At 42.0% G+C, this 21,630-nt stretch overlaps 1 protein-coding gene across 1 annotated transcript in view; it reads right to left on the bottom strand.

Moving 5' to 3' along the window:
* The window catches only part of SLF1 (SMC5-SMC6 complex localization factor 1), a 38,595-nt gene extending 18,711 nt beyond the window's left edge, over positions 1-19,884 (bottom strand). Inside the window, exons 1-8 of the mRNA XM_054398286.1 lie at positions 19,771-19,884; positions 19,537-19,612; positions 16,544-16,790; positions 12,761-12,923; positions 7,740-7,871; positions 7,402-7,455; positions 2,514-2,672; positions 2,095-2,261 (exon numbers count right to left, since the gene is read on the bottom strand). Of these exons, the coding sequence (XP_054254261.1) occupies positions 2,095-2,261; positions 2,514-2,672; positions 7,402-7,455; positions 7,740-7,871; positions 12,761-12,923; positions 16,544-16,790; positions 19,537-19,612; positions 19,771-19,884 (1,112 nt within the window). The remainder of the gene's footprint in view (positions 1-2,094; positions 2,262-2,513; positions 2,673-7,401; positions 7,456-7,739; positions 7,872-12,760; positions 12,924-16,543; positions 16,791-19,536; positions 19,613-19,770) is intronic.
* Positions 19,885-21,630: the final 1,746 nt, after the last annotated feature.

Genomic DNA, 21,630 nt, shown 5'->3' with positions numbered 1-21,630 from the left:
ATTTTCTAAAAACATAGTTAAAAAAAGAAATCAATGTCATGACAGGGGGTTTGTGTTGCAGATGTAGATTTTGTCTTGTAGTGCAAACTAAATGATATAACCACATTTGAGTTGTTCTGTCTCTGCTTGAGGTATTGTGAAATTACTGAATTTAACAGAACTTCTTTAAAATCCTTTAATTACAAGGTAGCCTTGTAATATTTGACAGACATTTTAACAGCCTGCAAAGCTTCATTCAGGTAACAATTCACACACATTACTTGACAGGACTGCAGCTTGTGATCACGACTTATGACTGCTTAACATGATGGGACATAAATTTGAAGTAGCGTGAAGACATATTCTTTGGCCAGAATTTTGAGTGCTGAAACTACTAGGTATACAACTGCTGAGCTGTCACATCCTGCTAGTAAGTAATAGAAGATAAAATACTTTATCTAAAAGATAAATTCTCTTCCATTCCATGAGACATATTCCTAATAAAAACTACTAAATGTCTAATTACAGTGATTCAAGTACAGTGATTCAATGCCCTTCAGGACTACAGGCTCAGAATCATGGATCTGCAATCACAGTTGTATCAAAGTATTTAAATGTTACTTAAGATTTTATGACAGTCATAAGAAGAGGTACAGTTTCTCCTCCAAATGGACAGAAGAATTAATTTCAATGGATGTAAATTACAGAGTTCTCAAGCTAAAGCACAGACTAACTGCCCAAACAGCTCCGATAAGCTGAGTCTTGTATTTGTAGATGTATAGGACACAATCAGACTTCGTGGACAAGATGGTGAAGTTTATGACCAAAACCAATATACAGAATCACAGAATGCTAGGGGTTGGAAGTGACCTTGAAAGATCATCCAGTCCAATGCCCCTTCCAGAGCAGGAGCACACAACAACACATCAAGGTGGGTTTTGAACATCTCCAGGGAAGGAGACTGCACTACCTCTCTGAGCAGCCTGTTCCGGGGCTCCAGCACCCTCACAGTGACAAAGTTTTCCCTTCTGTTCCCGTGGCATTTCCTATGCTCCAGCTTGCCTCCATGCCCCTTGTCCTGGCTCCATCCTGCCCACACTGCCCTGCACATCTTTATCAACAGGAATAAGGTCACTCCTCAGCCTCCTCTGCTCCAATCTCAAAAGCCCTAAGCTCCCTCAGTCTGAACTCATAGGGAGAAGTTCCACTGCCTTCAGCAGCTTTGTGGCTCTGTGCTGGACTCTTGAGCAGTTCCTTGAGGTCCTTCTGGAACTGAAGGGCCCAGAACTGGGCACAATATTCCAGATGTGGCTCACCAGGGTAGAGTAGTAGGGGAGGAGAATGATTCTGACCTTCTCACCACAGCCCTTCTAATCCATCCCAGGATGCCCTTGGCCTTCTTGGCCACAAGCCTGGCCCATGGACATCCTGTTGTCCACCAGCATTCCCAGGTCCTCTCCCCCAGAGCTGCCCTCCAACAGATCAGCCCCCAATCTATCCTGGTACATGAGGTTGTTCTTTCCCAGACGCAAGATAAAGCTTCATGTTTGGTAAGACCAGAATTTGCTTTGTAACTGTAGACATACCTATGTGTACACATACACACTAGAATAGCAGTAATACATAATTATTATACCTTGGGAACAGCTTAAAAAAGTAAAATAAATACTTTGTGAAAGGGAAGGAGGACAAGAAAATGTAGTTTTTCATTTCCAAAGACACCCTCTACCTTTTGGCTAAGACTTAGAACGTTAAACATAAGGAAAAACTTCTTTACTGTGAGAGGGGCAGAGAACTGGAGCAGGCTGCCCAGAGAGGTTGTGGAGTCTCCTTCTCTGGAGACATTCAAAACCTCCTTGGATGTGTTCCTGTGTGACCTGCCCTAGATGATCCTGCTATGGCAGGGAGGTTGGGCTGGATGATCACCAGAGGTCCCTTCCAACCCCTGACTTTCTGTGATTCTGTGCGTGTGTGACTTGGTGAAATACAACATTCAAGTAACCTGTTCTGGTGAAAATGTGGCTTTAATACAACAGAATTCCAGCCCTCTTCCCCTCTCCTGTTTGGAGTGACAATAAAAACTTTTGCATTCAACAGCTCATCAAGCTTTCTTACCTCACAAGCATCTCTATCAAGGACCATGTGCCTTTTTTACAGACAGGACACTGAAGAAGATCCAAATAATATTTTAACATGGATGGGGACTTCCAAGGAGGATCAAGTTGGAGAACAAGGTACAATATATGAAAAAACTTAGCAATAAATATTGCATTAGTGTTTTCCTGCAATAAAATGAGACAATTAATAAGGGCAAATTCTTCCACAGTATTTAGAGCACTATATTCATACAGCTTGCAAATAAGTAATAATTGCAGAAAAAAAAAAGTTCTTAATGTTTAAATTCTTCCCTTTTTAACACAAAGTGGAGGCTGAATACATCATTAAGCACCACAAAATACAAGGTCAGAAGCAAAGGTTATAATACATCCATTACTTGCTTTAATATTTGCAATAGTTTAGTTTTCATCTCTCACCAGGAAGATATACTCTAGAAGAGAATGAAGAATTTTCACAGGTGGTGTGAAGTACTTTTGACAAGCAGCAAGTTCTGTGATCACATCAGGAATTAAACACTCTTCCACTAATCCTTCAAGCAGCCGACATGTGCCTCTGGACAGGCTGGCACTTTCAACCTAGGAGAAAGATATCTCTGTGAGTAAAAGATACAGGTTGTTAGAGAAGGATTCAGCTTGTAAGTAAAGGAGAGAGCTTACTAAAAAGAAAATCTTACAAGAACTATCAGAAAATCCCCAAGTAAAATGTTTGTAATACAACAGAACAGTGATTTTATAAATTAAATTAGAAATATTATTTATTATCTGACTGAATGAGGTGCTATCAGGCCTTTATCCTTAATGAACTGAGATTTCAAGACAGTAGGCTTCAGAATGTGCTTCTCTTCTTACAAGAATCATAGAATCACAATTCTAGAATGGCTCAGGTGGGAAGGGACTTCAGAGATCATCCACTCCAACCTCCCCTCCCTAGGCAGCCTGTGCCAGAGTCTCACCAGGCTCACACCAAGGAACTTCTTCCTCAGCTCCAGTCTAACCCTGCTCTGCCTCAGCTTCAAACCATTTCCCCTTGTCTAGTCACTAGACACCCTCATGAAAAGTTCCTGCAGGATTCCTTCAGGTACTGGAAGGCAGCCCTAAGTTCCCCCTGGAGTCTTCTCCAAGTTGAACACCCCCCCAGCCTGTCCTCATAGCAGAGCTGCTCCAGCCCTTGATCATTTTTGCAGCCTCCTCCGGACTCATTCCAACTGCTCTGTGTCCTTCTTATGCTGGGGACACCAGAACTGGACACAAGTTTTGAGGTGGAGCCTCACCAGAGCAGAGTAAAGGGGAAGATCTGAAGACATTTTGAAAAAAACAAATAACAACACTTCTCCATAACTTCTCTATATAATTCATTCTGCAAAGGCACACAAAAGAGTGTAAGTATTTCCAGAAGTGTAGAGTACATCCCACAGCATAGAGCTGGAGCTGTAAGATGATTACCACTGAACAGTTAAAAAAATTGGAGGAAAAATGTAAGTTCATGAAACACACCATTGATAACTACACATTGTTAAACCATAAATTATGCATATAAATAGTGTAATAGTGTAGATATTGACCCCAGTGGATTTCAAAGATCTGAAGATCTTAGTGGCATAGGGCTTTCCTCTTACTCTCTGCCACTCGTGTCATCATAACGTTTAACCCTGCAAGCTTTCAGAGGACCCAAAAGGATCTAAAGGCTTTCATGAAGTCCTGCTTCTGCCCCTGCAACCTCCTTGTAATTATCTCTACTCTCAGCTTTCCAAACCTTCATTTCCACAGATTCATGGTATGGAAGAGGAGTTACTGAAGACCTTAGTCACATTGCAAGTTACTTTGTTCCTCTAGTTCAGGTTCAAGCCAAAGCTGATATGACAAACCAACTGCAACCATATTGCTAATAGAAGCACAGCTTCCCTCTGCCTGGTAACTTTTGGTCTGAAACCCAGCAATTTTACTGGGCCACACAGCCTGAGGTCCTGGTAATGTCAAAGAAACTGGGATAGGAAGAGAACTGAGAAAAGCAGTCAGCAAGATTATTGATTGCACTGCTAGGAATTAAACAGTTACATAAATTTACTGTTGCTTTACTCCCTGACAACTTGGAGACTTTATGATCTCTGCCAAAACATTTGGCCCCTAATGTACATTAGGCAAGGCTACTCAAGACATCCTCTAACAATTGTTTTAGAAGTAGATTAAATTCAAATTAACACAGGCTTTTGAGTCCAATTCTGGGTTTGATGTCTATTAGGGAGCCAGTTTCCAAAAAACGTTTCAGTAATAAATTAACTTGGGTCAAGCTTGCATTAAATTTTGAGAGCAATTACAATCATAGTTAAAACACAGCTAAAGTCCCAGTGAATAAGCTCCACCTTAGCATTAGATATTTTCCCTGCAAATGCTTCATTTCTCAGGTTCTTAATGTAAGTCCTTGTTAGTTACACGAACAATAAATAAAGCTGCTCATCTAGACAAATTTCTTTTAATCAACTCTTTGTGCATCTGGGGCTTGCAGCTCACATTTATTTCAATTTTCTCATTCATGGATGCAGTACTAAGAATCTTCACATTATTTCCTTTGGAAATAATGGCCTGCATTCATACTTTTGTAATGTTAATTATCTGCAAACAGCACATCTAAAGAGCAATCATGAACTGTTTAACGGCAGTCAAAGAACAACTCCTCTGTTGCCTGGATTTAACATGTGTGTGAGGATGACTCAGTACTTTGTGCATGTACAAGCACTTTACTAGTAGCTCTCCTCTGGTGGCTGCACCAGCACCCATATTTTTATGTTGTGATTGAAACTCCTAGCTCTTGAAACTTCTGGTACTTCAAGAAAAAGCAACATTGATTAATTCTTTGGAAAACACACAAAAAACAAAGCTGTTTCAGGAGAGCACGAGGTCTTTCACACTAGGGTCAAGATGGAAGAACTACAGAAATGGTTTACAGCTTATCTGTAAGGACTAAGAAAGGATGATAGAAAACTGAGGTGAGAAACTTCTTTCAGGATCAGAAGACACCTATTGTAAGGCTTTAGTACTCAGTGAGCTGCAAGTGGCACTGGCTCTCATTGTAGCTGAGAAAGCAGCAGCCTTTTGTGAAGCTCTGCTGTTACAACCATTAAAACTAAGTTTCAGAGTCACAGAAGCCCAGCATGGTTGGAAGTGGAAGGGGACTGGAAAGGACCTCTGGAGATCATCCAGTCCAACCCCACTGCTAAAGCAGCAGCACCCACAGCAGTTTGCGCAGGATCACAATGGCCAGGTGGGTCTTGAAAGACTCTACGGAAGGAGACTCCACATCCTCTCTGGGCAGCCTGCTCCAGGCCTCCTCACACCAAAGAATTTTCTCCTCCTGTCCAGGTGGAATCTCCTGGGTTCCAATTTGTGCCCCTTGTCCTGTCACCCTACTCTCTTGCCCCCCAGAACTTCAGATCTTGCTGAGCATTGAGAAGATCCCCATAAGCATTGACAGGAACCCAAATTTCAAGCAAACAAATGGAATAAATGAAAAATCAAAGTCCACAGACAACAATTTGTGTTTTATGTGGCATAAGTGGAAGAGAAGCTGACAAAAAGTAAGTATTTTAGGGGAGTTAATAGACAGCAGAACACTGAATTAAGCCTTCTTCTCAGAAAAAAAACTGAGAGATTTGATGTAGTGTGTAATTCTAATCTGTTAATTTAGTTTGTAGGTTTAATTTTATTTCACTGTTATTATTGGAAATATTTATTGGAGCTTTTTAAAAGCCATATATATACTGCCTATCAAAGTCTCATAACAAATGCAAAGGCTAGCAATGGATACTCCATGAAGCAATACAAGATAATGGCAGTTTATGCATAAGCACTAGAATTAGGCTTAACATTTCCAAACAAAAGCACCTTATTATTAACAGTAGAGAATAACAATTTCACCTTGTGTTAAAGATGAAGCTTTTCCCCCCACAAATTCAGTAAGTTAAGCATTAAATTTCAAAGTAAATCTGTTCAGCAACAGAAATGTACACAGAATTTTGCCCATTAATGCTAGTGCTGGACCATGGCAATGGTACTTGAGAGCTCATGTCTTAAAAATATTTTCTCCTCCCTTCAATAGAAAGAAATGAGATGAAAAGAGATTTCTGTGAAGGCTGAGAGCTCATTTTCTCATGCTGGGACTTCATTTATTTATCAAGTAAGTATTCATGTCACACAGCTCATGAAGATACAGATCTTCAGCAACTGAGAAATGTAGGAAGCTCATGGATAATGCGTGTTTCAGTTTAAACATCTAAATAACACAAGTTAGCAGCTCACAGCTACTATCTGTAAGGTTTTAGAAGTACCAAGAACTCAATATTTTAAACAAAAAAGGGGGAGAAATAGAAAGTATTTATTTACTTAAGGTATAGAAACAGAACCTGTTCCTGACTTGCAGCATATATTGGGCTCAATTGGAAGAAAAAGAAATTAATTAAATAGAATGAAAAAAAAAATTAAGTCAAAGTAACTGTGGAAACAGGGCTGGAAAACATAATGTATTCTACTTGCAATCTGTGCTTCAGAAGACTCTGAAACATGATGATGTGGCAACTTGATGTAGTGTGAGGTGTCACTGCCCATAGAAGGGGGGTTCAAACTAGATGATCCTTGAGGTCCCTTCCAGCCCTGACAATTTTATGATTCTATGTTTAAGGTTTATGATGCAACTACTCTTTCTCTCTCAAGTAGTTAGAAAACAAAAAGTCAAAACTGTAGCCAAAGTCTGTCCCTACAAGCAAAACAGGCAAGCAGTGCAGTAAGCTGTGCATGCTCTCTGTTATTGCTATTTATTGAGTGAGTGAAGATGTTCCAAATCACCTTAGGGCATCTTTGCTTCTCTTAATCTTGGGCTAACAGCAGGATTGAAGAGAGTCTTTATTTAAGAGGGGACAGTACTGAAAGTCTTGCAAGAATTAATAAAATTCCACACTATTCAGATGAAGCCTTCTAACTCTCAGTAATTTCATTGGTTTTGAGTAACACAAACATTTTAAAATGTTTCTTTGATAGCTGATTTCACTATGAAAGTACATTTCATAGAGTCACAAAATTGTTAGGGTTGGAAGGGACCTCAAGGATCATCCAGTTCCAACTCCCCCTCACACTAGATCAGGTTGCTCAGAAGCACATCAGCCTGGCCTTAACCTCCACCACCTCCCTGGGCAACCTGTTTCAATGTCTCACCACCCTCATGGGGAAGAACTTCTTCCTAACATCCAATCTGAGTCTACCCACTTCTAGTTTTGCCTAATTTCATAACAAATTCCATAAATGTATGAATCCTTACCTCTGGACTACATTTCTTCAGGTAGTCTTTCTGAGCAAAACTGTGTTTAACAGCCTGTAAAACAGAGTAAGGTCAACCTGTACACTGAGTACTAATGAATATATTCAACAAATGCTGTACAAAAAAATCCCCAAATAACAACTTTTGTTAGACACAGTTCAAGCTAAACACTAAACACATCAATATATATTTTTTTTTTGTATTTGGATAGCAAAATTGTGAAATAGAAGATTAGTGACCTGAAAAAGAAAATAATATGGACAACTCTTTCCCTGTAAATTTAATAATGTACATTTGACATTTTATGCCAAAAAAAGCATGAACTGATTGTTACTTACAGCAGCAAAATATATATGTCTTATAACAGCATTTCTCACTTTAGCCAGCTGCATGTCAGACACGATTTTGTCTGCTTCTTGCACACCCGGGACATCATCCACTGGGGTATCTTCAAGGTTTTGTATTTCATTCTGTGCAGAGCAAAGAAATACCACTTTTGTTTTTCAGTTTCAGTGCTAATGCTCTAACTCACTATGTACCAAGTCTTTCTATATATTCTGTTGTAAATCCTTGTATCCAAGTGTACACTTATGCAAGTATTCAAGGGCCTACATTTTGCGCCAGATAAACAGCTGGTGGCTTGGAATCAAAGCAGTGATGCTGTAGGAAGCTACAGCATAAGAATAATCAGTATAAGATTCTCCCTAATTATTTTTTTTCTCTGACTGACAGTAACTCTGCCCCAATCTGTGTGGGTGAAACAAGAGCTGTTTTCCATTAGCCAAAAAGGTAGTAAGGCATTTTTTCATCACTTTGACCATAACCCTTTAAAGGTCATTAAAATGAATTTTTTTCACCACTTGACTACAAGCCTGAACTGGTTATTCAAAATCTAAAAGTTGTTTTTATTTCAGTGATTTATTCTCCAAGTTCATCTAACATTTCCAGCTGTTTCTGGAGCACAGAGAATGAGGAAATTCCTCTCAAACTGGTTTCCAACTCATTCTGAAAAGACTCTCACTGAAGCCACAATTTTTTGTTAATAAAAAGCAACTACAGAATGTTTAAAAGTTATTTCAAGAATGATACATTTGAGTAAGAGTTTCAATGCATGATTTTCATCAAAAGTAGATAAAAACTAAGACTAAAAGGCCATCTTTGCTGTAGACAAATACACACAGTAACTACAAAAGCAGCCTCCTCCTGCAGTGTGATAAGAAGATGGATACAGGTGAAATACTCCCCCTGGTCACAACAGTGAGGACCATTTTTTATTGGTAGCAGGTCTGGGTAGCTTGCCTTCTAATTCAAACAGCTAAATCTGATGGGTAAGACCAAGTATGGGAAATACTGAGTTTGCTGCACATTCCAGAAGAGAGTTTTTATTTTTGGTAGCTTTTGATGAGCCAGGGATAACTGAACTCTGATGTGTTAACTGATCTTTACTTCTTGAGGCACTTTCTGACATTATGTCCAGCATGCTTATAGAAACATTTATATTCAAATAATTTACAGTGCCATCTTGGTAAAATCTTATGAAATCCAGCATGCACCTAAGAAAGCATTTGAAGTCTGCATTTATATTTAAGTATGGAACTAGCACCCTAAAATCATGAATGTGTCTCAGTATCATTTAATACATTGTAGGATAAAATTATTAATGACCAGCCCACAGTATTTTAACACTAAAATTATGAGGCTGAGGTTATAAGAACAGACATTGAAATATAAAGATGAAGGAAAGACTTGGTTTTAAACACAATCACAGCATGAATAGCCTGAATGTCAGTGCAGTTCCACTGCAAAAAAAAAAAAAAAAAAAGGGAATATAATACTGATTTGCTGAATTTGGCATCTGGACATATGTGTGGGCGCTTAGGGGAGGAAGGGGGTATTTATTTTTGCTAGAAGGAGCAGTCAAATAGCAGGACTACAAATTTACAAAGTTGATATGTTCTAATGAATTATGTGCCAAATACTTCTGGGAGGGAGAGAAAAAGAGCATGTCCATAACATTCTTTGATAAAGCCTAATACATTTGGACAAGTGCTGTGATTTGATTGCCTATGTTTTATTCTTTTCCTTTTAAGAGACTAGGAGTCTTGGCAGTTTTCTGAGTTCTTTAGATGCATTTAAATAGAAAGCTAATGCTCTCTTGGCCTCTGAGGTGAGTTACTTTAATGAAATCTAAGGAAAAAAAAAGATACGTGCAAGTTAATGGACTGGTTAAGATGGAAACCTGTTATCACACCTGGGAGGAATTCAAGTTTCATAGCAAGAAACACTTTATTCTCATGGAGATCAATAAAAGGTGAGGTAGCCATAAAAACCTGACACTCATTCTCTATTAAATGTAAACGTCTATCTTAGCTGAAAAGTCTAATAGAGAACAGTCTCCCTGAACAAGTTTCATCAAACACTAGAGTGAGAGCCCACCTAGGTGTGTTTTATTCAGGGTGTAAACATTAAGACCTCTCAACCCTTTTCTCACCCTTCCGTAACAGCTTTACTGCTCATTAAAACAGGAACAGCAAAGTATATGATCTGAAGCTTTTCAAGGTTTTTACCAGGCTGCTCCCAGTAACAAACAGTTTTAGCTCCTACTTGCTTGCAAAGATAGTGTTTTCAATTAGCAGTTGACTAATTAGCAGTTTGAGGAACTACCAGACTGAAAGAATCTTCTCAGTGTTTTGGTAGTTCTAGGTCAAAACGAGAAGGTCTGAATAGAGCATCTGGTAAGTAAACAACTATGAATCATGAGGCATCTCTCTCAAGGAAAACAGTAAGAAAGAAACTCTCTGCCTCCAGTGAATTCCACAGATAATAAAATTCACTGAACATGGACATGTCTCCTTATAGCTCAGATGAAAAGATGAAAGAGAAACCATCTGCTTTTCTTACTTTACCTCATCTTTTACTTTAATTCCTGTGCTGGTTTGAGTCTTACCATTTAAAAGCTCAAATGATAGCAGATTGACATTCCTCCCTCTATCACCCCCCCCCCCCCCCCAGACCTTTTCCTAGTAAGGTAAAAACGACAACAAAAAAAAAAAGGGTAGGGGAGAGGAGAGGTAAATCCACGAAAGAAAATAGTCTGGAATCGGTTCGGAAGTAGAAGAGGTAAATTTTTAAACAAACAAAAAAATATATACAGCAATAAAAGGGAAAGTTCACACGGGTAAGGGGTAAGTAGGAAAATACACAAAACCAAGACTGAATGGCCTTATATTACCCTGGATGCAAGTGGATTCAGTCCTTTAGAAAGAATGGATGCAGACTGGAAAAGTAGGTACTGACCACGTGGTCAGTGCAGGAAGCAGCAGAAGAACCTCTCTCTAGAGCAAAGGAGGCAAGCAGGATAGGAACAGCAAACCATGTCTGCCCTTCCTCCTGGGAGGAGGAAAACCAAGTCTTGCCTATGAAGACAGACTGAAAGAGTTGGGGTTGAGTCTGGAGAAGAGAAAGCTCCCAGGAGACCTTATTGTGACCTTCCAGTATCTGAAGGGAGCCTATAAGAAAGCTGGGGAGGGACTTTTGAGGGTGTCAGGCAGCGATACGACTGGGGGGAACGGAAAACAAAATAGAAATGGGTAGATTCAGATTAGATGTTAGGAAGAAGGTCTTCCCCATGAGGGAGGTGAGACACTGGAAAAGGTTGCCAAGGAAGGTGGTGGAAGCCTCATCCCTGGAGATTTTTAAGGCCAGGCTGGATGTGGCTCTGAGCAACCTGCTCTAGTGTGAGATGTCCCTGCAAATGGCAGGGGAGCTGGAACTGGATGAGCCTTGAGGTCCCTTCCAACCCGAACAATTCTACGATTCTAAGTCTCTCTCTGTCCACCTGTATCAAGCTTCTTTTGCACACCTGGGGGCTGGGTTCTTTCAGCCCCTATCGCGGATGGGTGTTACCCAGCACAATTCCTGCTCCAGTTTTGCAGACAAGTGGTAAACCTAACTCTGAACCATTTGATACTGCACTGGATATCTTATCTGGCTTAGTCATTCCAACAACAAAAAAAAAAACCCTAAACTTCTTTGGAATGATGTGGAAGCCACACACTTTCGGAAGACTGTGGCTTTACTCTTCAAATAAGGTCTACCCAGGTCCCCCTGTCTTGGTGCACCTGATGGTGTACTCTCATGTTTCAGTTCAGTCAACAAAACAGAACTAGTACAGGCACTTTGGAGAATTGTTTTCTACCAACCCAGAAATAATTTGCATTCTCAAGAAATTTTAGCTTTTAACTAGCAAAAAAAGCAAGAAGTTTTGTTGTAAGTAATGACTGGTTTTCTAACATGGAAAAAGACAAAGCTGTATTTAGTCTTTGTATGTGAGCATCATGGGGTTTGGGTTGTAAGGACTCGTTAACATCAGTTGATTTTGAGTCAAGAATCTGAATTTTAACAAATTAATCGAGACTCTTTTACCATAGTCTATCTATAATCTTATGGGGAAAAGGTAGAATAACTGAGGTTATTCTGAGAAAAGAAGTTACCACATTGAAGGATGAAGATACCATTACAATACTGACAAATCCAGTAAAAGAAAAAATATATACTCACACAGGTAGAAAGATAGATACATGCACACATTTGAAATCCTTACTGAAATAAAGAGAAGATAAACCCCTTTTTTTTCTCTTAGTATCTTGTGAATAATTCTTCAGTTAAGTTACTGGTCCCTTACACTGGAACTTCCTGCTGAAGTCCAATTAGTTTTTCCAGTAGTAGTAGCACAAAGCAGGAGCCAAGAAAGAACACGAAGAGGAAATAATGTGTGCTTCCTTGATGTTCTTTCTGCTGCTCTGAAACAAAACTCTGCTTTTGAAATGATACAGAATCACAGAAATGCTGAAGTCAGGAAGGATTTCTGAAGATCATGTGGTCCAAATGCCCAGCCCAAGAAGGGCCACCTAGAGCCAGTTTTAAAGGATCATGTCTGGATGGCTTCTGCATATTGCCAAGAATGGAGAATTCAGCATCTCCTTAATAGGCAGCCTGTTTAAGTGCCCTATCACCCTCACAGCAAAAGAAAAAAAGAAGTGTTTTCTGACTTTCAGAGAACCTCCTGTGCTGCAGTTTGTATCCACCTGTCTGCTCCTGTTACAGGGCACCACTAAGAAGAATCTGTCTTCTTTACATCCTCCCTTAAGGTACTTTTCATGACCCTTCTCTTTGCTTGGATATACAGCCCCAGAATCAGAAAACTGTGTTAAGCAACTCACAAAACATTCAGGCCAATCATATGCCCCTCTGTTATTAACACCACATCATTTACAGTGATCAGTAAACCACAGATTGCTAACAATGACAGTAAAAAAATGTGTTTAGGTATGTTTTGTTTTGTTTTAAATTTACTTACCTCAAAAAGGTAATCTCCTATATGTTGCAAAGGGTAGTATGGACCATCAGACAGGTATTTTCTGGTTTGCGTAAGACAAATGGTACTACTGACGAAAACATGAGTTATATTGTGCTCTGAGTTTTGAGATGAACATATGGTTGCCTTTCCAGCTTCAAGGACTCTAAATAAACATATTTGGAAAGAAGTATTTACTGCATTATGTTAATAGTGCCTAAAGCTACGTCATCATTCACAAACTTCAAGCGTGAAAGTGCAAGACAGTAAGGGTCCTAGATGCAAAGCACTGCCCAGCATTCATCAGGAGGATAAAAGAGCACTTAACAGCTTTCAGAAAATGAAATAAATCCACTTAACATTCTTTTCTGTACAGTTTGACATTATTAATTAAAATCAGCATACAGCTCCCACATATCTGACAGAAAGCTTTACCTGTGCACCTTTTCAAAGATCAAATTGGTGGCAGCAGCTGTAATTCATTGCATTGTGATGCCCACAATGGCAATGGCTTCCCAATTAAGTTTTGCAGGAAATTAAGTGGATTTCCAAAAACTGAATGCTGCTTTTCTGAACCATAACGTCGTATTTCCACAATGCAAACATACTTTTTAACTTCATTTTGAGTCATTCACATTATTTGCTGCTGTCCAATACCATACACAGAAAACAGATTTCTCTTTGGGACGCTGTTACATCTAAGTTCCCCCTGGAACAACTTCCAGTTGTACTGCTGCCATTATTCCTGTCTTCAAGGAGACTCCAGACAAAAACAACAACAGCAAAAAAAAAGGTGGAAGAAATAAGGTTCATGATATAATGGGTATGTGTTTTATTTTTCACAACCCAGGTATGTAAAAAGAAAATTAAGCAGGTCTCACACACCCACCCAACAGCTAAAGGCAGGAAAAGCACAGAAGGGGGAGAAGGCAGAGTGCTGTAAATACTGAAGAAAATTCAGTCTTTCCCCAGAACCATGGTGACCTTTGTGACTGAAAACAGTACTCATTGGAGACAAAAAAAAAAAAAAATCTACCTGTCAGTGTTTTCTGCCTGAATAAAAGGATCCCCATGTTGATGTGTGGGAAATAGCCTGGAAAAAGAGAATCCTTCCAAAGAACTAGCTGTTGTAGTTGGTGTTTAAACTGAGTTAGCCTGGTTATTGTCAGTGTGGGTGGGGAATTTCAGCCCACCACACTGCAACAGGTCATTTCTGCTGTGAACAGAGAGTTGTGGAAGGCAGCATTTCAACAATGTTACCAGGAAGATCTGTATATAAGCAGGTTTATATGAAAAAAGAAACATTTTTCACAAGTACAGCAGGATGAGTGCATCTCTCTCTAAGACAGCACACACTAAACTCTTCTGCTCAGCCAAGGGAAGAGCACATCGAGAATGTCTTCAACTGGTAGATGGTAACTTCAGCTGTACCTCACTTTATGTTTTCTCCTACTGTACCAGAAGCAAGCATTACTTAACATGTTGTGTTTGAGATTCAGTGAGGTGTGTCTGTTTACAAAGGCCTGCAGTGACAGGATGAGAGGCAATGGCTTTAAGCTGGAGAAGAGGAGATTTAGATTGGATGTTAGGAACAAGTTCTTTACTATGAAGGTGGTGGAACACTGGAACAGGTTGCCCATTTGAGGTGGAGATACTCAAGGTGAGGCTCAATAAGGCCCTGGGCAGCCTGATCTAGTTGAGGATGTCCCTGCTGACCGTGGGGAGGTTGGACTGGATGACCTTAGGAGGTCTCTTCCAGCTCAGGCCATCCAATGATTTTATGATTCTATGATTTAAACAACAGAATCCAAATATGTAGGAAGAGTATGGGAAAACCCAGAATGTAGTCCCAGACTTCCTACACCTCATTTTCCTCTTCTCTGCTTTCCCTTCACACATTTCTCCTTTCCCTTCTGAACTACCTGCATTTTCCTCTGTTCAGAACAAGAAGAAGCTGCTGCATAGATCACAGAATCACAGAATCAATAAGGTTGGAAAAGACCTCAAGGATCATGAAAGTCCAGCCTGTCACCCAAGACCTCATGACTACTAAACCATGTCATCAAGTGCCACGTCCAATCCCCTCTTGAACACCTCCAGGAATGGTGACTCCACCACCTCCCTGGGCAGCCCATTCCAACAGCTAACAACTCTCTCCATGAAGACCTTTCTCCTCACCTCAAGTCTAAACCTCCCCTGGTGCAGCTTGAGGCTGTGTCCTCTTGTTCTGGTGCTGCTTGCCTGAGAGAAGAGACCAAACCCCTCCTGGCTACAACCTCCCTTCAGGTAGTCGTAGAGAGCAATGAGGTCACCCCTGAGCCTCCTCTTCTCCAGGCTGAACACCCCCAGCTCCCTCAGCCTCTCCTCATAGGGCTTGTGCTCAAGGCCTCTCACCAGCCTCGTTGCCCTTCTCTGGACACCTTCAAGTATCTCAAGGTCCTTCTTAAATTAAGGGGCCCCAGAACTTGACACAGTACTGGAGGCGTGGCCTGACCAGTGCTGAATACAGGGGCACAATGACTTCCCTGCTCCTGCTGGCCACACTATTCCTGATGCAGGATGCCATTGGCTCTCTTGGCCACCTGGGCACACTGCTGGCTCATGTTCAGCTGCTGTCAACCAGTACCCCCAGGTCCCTTTCCACCTGGCTGCTCTCCAGCCACTCTGTCCCTAGCCTGTAGCTCTGCATGGGGTTGTTGTAGCCCAAGAGCAGCACCTGGCCCTTGGATTTGTTGAATGCCATCCTGTTGGACTCTGCCCATCTGTCCAGCCTGTCAAGGTCCCTCTGCAGAGCCCTTCTACCTTCTAACAGATCAACACCTGCTCCCAGCTTGGTGTCATCTGCAAATTTACTGATGATGGACTCAATCCCCTCATCCAGACCATCAATAAAGATATTGAACAGGATGGGGCCCAGCACTGATCCCTGGGGGACACCACTAGTGACAGGCTGCCAGCTGGATGTGGCACCATTCACCACCACTCTCTGGGCTCTGCCCTCCAGCCAGTTCCTAACCCAGCACAGTGCTGCTGTCCAGGCTGACAGCTTGGCCAGGAGTTTGCTGTGGGGGACAGTGTCAAAGGCCTTGCTGAAGTCCAGGGAGACTACATCCACAGCTTTTCCCACATCTACCAGGCAGTCACCTGATCATAGAAGGAGATCAGGTTGGTAAGGCAGGACCTGCCCTTCCTAAATCCATGTTGGCTGGGCCTGATTCCTTGGCCATCCTTCAGTGATTGCCCCCAAGACAATCTGCTCCATGATTTTCCCTGGCACTGAGGTCAGGCTGACAGGCCTGTAGTTTCCAGGTTCATCCATCCGGCCCTTTTTGTGGATGGGTGTCACATTGGCCAGTTTCCAGTCTTCTGGGACCTCTCCAGTGAGATGTGGCAGAAAAACTCATCAGGTCAGTCACAGTATGGCCCAGACCCATAACAGTTCACAGATGGCTCAAGTCACCCACCCAAGTGAAACACATCCTGTCCCAGCTACTGTTACAGTAGAACATCCACACAAAAATAAACCATTACTTGTAAAAAAGGTAAGACTATGAAAATCAAGTTTCTGCAAGCAGTTTACTTCAGATGCAAACATGCTACTTTCAACTCAAGCAGAAAGAAAGAAAAGCAGTGACATTGCAGATTTAAAGCCAGTATGGAAGTATGTTAATCAAAACCATTCAGAATTTGAAGAGCTAGAGGTGGTTAAAGGCCAAATTAACTGGGAGAAGCAGCAGTTAAGCGTCCCATTCTTCGTTATTTAAGCTTTAACACCTATCCTCCTACCTTCTAATAGACATCATTTGTTTATTATCTTCCTCAGCAAGGAGGAGAACTTTCCATCTGTGGAAGGCCCCGGGAGCCCCAGAGCGTGCCAGTTCCTCTCGCCATCTTTTAGGTGCAGATTGCCTCTGAGGTGAATAGTGATGGGTGTCTTTTTCAATTTCATATCCCCACTCGTAGGTTGTTTCATCAAGCCATCTGCCACTTTCAGCGCTATTAATTATGTACTCCTTAGTTAGTATCCACTTTCCTAAAAAGCAAATGAACAGTCAACCACAAAAGATAACTTTTTTTTTCTTTTTGTGCAGACAAATGGCAATCAACTGATGATCTAACATAAAATCAATTTCAACCTTTCTTGTGCAAATAAAAGCTGGCATTGTAAGAACCAGTTTAAAAACTTCTTCCTAGAAAAGTTCTCCTCTTCACACTTTAGAATCAGAGATCTCACAATGCCACTGAAAATACTGGTTTTCTTTTAAATATGAAGTACCTTTTTACCCTTCCTAAATAAAATACTTGTCTATCTCCTCAAAGAAAAGAAAAAAAAATCTGTAAACGCAATATTTCAGCTTCCCAGATTTTGTTCTTGTGACTTGCACAGAACCTTATTTTTTAGTAACATTTAGGACTTTTACAAATGTTGAAAAACCTAATAAAGTAACACATAGTAAAGTGAAGTTTTCCCAGCACTGATTAAGAGAAGCAAAGGTTTTCACATGTAAGCTGTTTCTTTTATATATTCTTAATATTACTTGCACTGCAAGCGTAGTGAATACTAATATTAGGGGGATATGGTTTTAGACTTTTGTCTTTCCCCTTTCTTCTTTTCACATCCTTTTCTCTCATCCCTTGGCTCCACCTCCTCCGCCTCTTCTCTTTCATCTTCTGCCTGCATGCTTTTGATACTGTGTGTAATGATCTTCCCCCTTTTCTCTCTCTCTCTTCTTACAGGTTCAGGTCAAGAGCTGTGCTTAGTACCCTGCTCCTGTATTGAAACACTACCTACAGAAGACATCGAAGAGAAATTGACTTGAATTGTGTGAACCTAATTGGTTTCACAGAACAGCAGGGTTGACTGGCAAAACGTCTCAGTGCAGGAGCACAGATGGTACTTCCACATAACCTAGCATAGGTACCAGTAGACTTATGACTGGAAAAGGTATGCTGTGCACAACTTGAGTGTTAAAATCACTCTCATTTCAAAGTTTCTGTCTCAAAACTTCTCTCAGCTAGGAAGCCCGTGAAGGCTGGCATCCTTGCTCACCTCAAGGGAGTTCTAAATGGGTTTAAACACGGTATTTTACACTTTCTGGGGAAAAACTGAAGTAGGAATGAGCACGCTCTCTCTGCCACCAAGAGCAAGGATTGTGTGAAAATAGCACCTCTTCCAGGATTAACATGTAATAGACGGTGTTCAGGAAGAGTTCAAGCATAGAAACACGACAGTTTTGCATTGCCATGTGGACATGACATGTACTGTTTCCTCTCAGTTCAGCAAAACATCTCCAGATGTTTTAAATCTCCAAAAGTAAGAAAATATTAACTCAAAACATTCATAGTAAAGCAGCATGCCACAAATCTATCTGCACTTTGTTATTGTTATTATTCCCTCCATGGAAACTTTTGGTCTATTTCCTTTTTGATTAGAGAATGCTACAAGAAATCATCTGTGTATACATATGCATAAACCCCTATATTTGAGCAGTGAGAGCTCACTGAGAATGCTTACTAATGCAAATGCTTACTATTTAAGCACAAATATGAAGACAAGAAATTTACATGTCTTTAAACTCAAATCTGTGTGTAGTTATTTAAATTTAAGACATAACAGGCAGAAGATTACCACCCTAAAAGCTGCTTTAACACTTTGGTATATTAGAATGTAGGAAAATTAAAGATCATGTTTAAGCTGTTAATAGACTGGCATTGTGAAATCTCGTAACTCCGTGAGATTTTCTAAACTAATTATAAAATCCTTCCAGGTAACGTGTCTATAAAGAAATCTTAAAATACAGAATTCTCAGTCTAAAAGCATTTTAGTTCCTTCTGCATAGGATTTCACAATAAGGCCTTAGGTCAAAGAAAACCACAAGGAATGACCAGAACCATGTGTTAGAAGAGCAAAAACCTGGAATTGTCTCTTGCTGCATAGAGAGGAACTTGGAGGGACCTTTACCAGTGAATGTGGCATGTGAATTTGGTGTTAAAAATCCATACTGACTGGAGCTCTCTGTACACCTTTAGCAAGTGTGGGTGTTATCCCACACTTGCTCTGCCCCTTTTTCAAATGATCCATTTTTAAGCATCCGTATCACTTGAGTATGACTTCATGACCTTACTAATACAAAACACAACTTTCTGTTTGGGAACAGATATAGGTCAAATGAAGGAAGATGGCAGCAATATCATCTAGGAAAAAACCCAACTCAAAAAGTTGTGATGGTTTGAAACTATCTTTTTAATTTTTCTTTGCAAAGTTCAAGCAAAGAAAGAGTGTAAATAAGTCACTATTGGGTGTAAGAAATCAAAATAACGATTGTTCTAAACACTTCCATTGGATAGATAGAAATGTTTAAGAACTATTACACAAAACAAAGTGGGCACTCTGCATTCTGCAGTGGGGGCAGTTGCGGGGCTGTCTGGCTGCTGTTTCTTCTTCTCTTCTGGCGGAAGATAACACACTGACCTTGGCGAGCTAAGTTAACAACTTCTCTGCTTTAATTAACTCTGCTTTCTGCCAGGGAGGTCTGGGGGGGGAAGCTCCTGGTTATTGTCGGTCAGGGGGAAATTTCAGCTCACACTGACACAAAGTAGTAAATTAGAACTTGAACATAACATTATGTTAAAAATCCAGGTTAATGAGAACAAGAAGAATGAAATTCATGAGACAGTTCATTGACAAAAAGAAAGTCAGGTAACTAAAAATCTTTCAGGGGTCTTTTCAAGTCCTGTGTTACGATCTTAGGCAATTTTACAGCAGATCTTTTACTCACCTGCTGCACAGGCAGCTAAGAACTTTTCACTCTTGCATAGCTTTTTTGCTATAAGATGTGAACAGTTTCTGTATTGCTATAAAAAGAAAAACAAAACAGACATATGTCACTGGAAAGAGTTAAACTGTCTTGACTTTTAATACACAACTCTGAACTACTGCACACTCCTTTCTTTTAAGGGCCACACACATTTTCCCTTCTGCATTAACCATCAGATAAATCAGTGAACAATACCTTATTATCCAAAAAAACACAGTCCAGTTTGAACAGATATTCGAGTAGCGTCTCTTTCTCTTTCTTTCTAAACCCAGTTAATTGCAGTATCCGCTTCTGGCCACCACTTGCCATCTGTTAAACGAAAAGAGGAGAAAGAAATATCAGCACACAAAATGCACAACACGAAACGCTGCTTCCATGACATTTCTACCACTTCCTACTTGTTTTCCAAGGGAAAAAAAAAAAAGGAAGACAGAAAGACAGACAGACATATCACAAGAAATCACAGCTACCCGCTGGAAGCTGTCCCTGCCTGCCACAGCTCAGACACCTGAAAGGTGGTACCGGGGCAGGTCAGACCCCGACACCCCCACAAAGCGCGGCCAGCAACGGGCCGAGCCTCCCGCGGAGTAAGCACGGCGCAACCCACACACCCGGAGGCCCTTCAAGTCCCTGCCCCGCTGCACGGGTGAGAGAAAAGCCCCTCACAGGAAACTGCCCCAGAGCTGCGCGGCCCTGGCAGAACCACGGGGAGCGAACCGCCTCCCGCGCTCACGTACAGACGCCATGGGGCTGCCGGCGTGGTGGAGGCCTTCTCATCCCGCGGCGCGGTCCGATCCGCTCCGGTGCGTAGCAGCCGCTGCTCCCCGCGCTCCGCTTCGGCACCTTCCCGCCTTCCCACCTCCCTCCCCGCTCCGCCCCCGGATGTGGCGGCGCGGCCGTTCCGGGCCGTTGTCACTGACGCTCCGCCGTCGCCTGGGCTGTCGGTGCCGAACCCGGTTGGGTAAGTGGCCCGCGGCGGCGCTACCCTTCTCCTCACCCTGACCGTGCGGCGAGGCCCCAGCGCCATGCGGGACCAGGGCTCCGGGATTCCCCGCGGCCGCCTCCTCTCCTCCGTGGCACAAACAGAGTGTTGCGCAGTTCCGAGGCTCCGCGAGTGGCTCTGGGCGACCGAGGCGTCTGGTGGGCCCGGCTTCGCGCCTCGGGGCGGGAAGGGGAGGGCTTCCCTCAGGCCCAGAGGAGCGGGTCTGAGGCGGAGGAGAGGAAGGCGGGAGCCGAATGGAGGAGTGCGAGGTGGGAAACACGCCGGCCACCCTCCAGACCGTCTGGAAAATCACCGTTCGCGTTGCTGAGCAGAGTTAAGAGTGGAAAGCAGTCAGGTAGTGATGTGTGCGGAAAGAGGGAAGAGATGCGGCTGAGGAAGCTGGCAGAGGAAGTAGGTGAAGTTGGATGTGGGGGCAGGCTGAAGTGTGTCTCCTCTGGAGCAGGCTGGCTGTGGGAGTCAGGAAAGAGAGCGGGCATTTCTGATCTGCCTGCTTTGTATCTAAGAGAAACTTTAAAGAGAAACTGTGCTATATTGATGGCACCTCTTCTGAAAAACCAAGCTGGGAGAGTTGGGGTTGTGCAGCTTGGAGAAGAAAAGGCTCCAGTGGGACCTGCTAGTGGCCTTTCAGTGCTTAAAGCGGCCGATCAGAAAGCTGGGGTCGGGCTTGAGCAGGGCCTGTTGTGACAGAGTGGCCACATCCAGGCTGGATGTAGCTCTGGGCGACTTGGTCTAGTGGAAAGTGTCCCTGCCCATGGCAGAGGGGTTGGAACTAGATGATCCTTGAGGTCTCTTCCAACCCCGATGGTTCTGTGACAAGGGGTGATGGTTTGCACTAAAAGAAAGAAATCCAGACTAGAGAGAAGGAAGAAATCTTTGAAGGTGATGAGACCCTGATCCAGATTACCCAGAGAGGTGGGAGATGCCCCATACCTCGAACCATTGCAGGTCAGGTTGTTTGGGGCTTTGAGCAACCTGCTGCAGTTGCAGATGTCTCTGTTGACTGCAGGGGGCTGGACGAGATGAACTTCAAAGGTCACTTCCAAACCAAACCA

Source organism: Indicator indicator, chromosome Z (genome assembly GCF_027791375.1).
Source record: "Indicator indicator isolate 239-I01 chromosome Z, UM_Iind_1.1, whole genome shotgun sequence".
In the NCBI taxonomy this organism is placed as follows: Eukaryota; Metazoa; Chordata; class Aves; order Piciformes; family Indicatoridae; genus Indicator; species Indicator indicator.
Note: the sequence above shows the minus strand (reverse complement) of the source record. Positions and strands in the feature narration are given on the sequence as shown.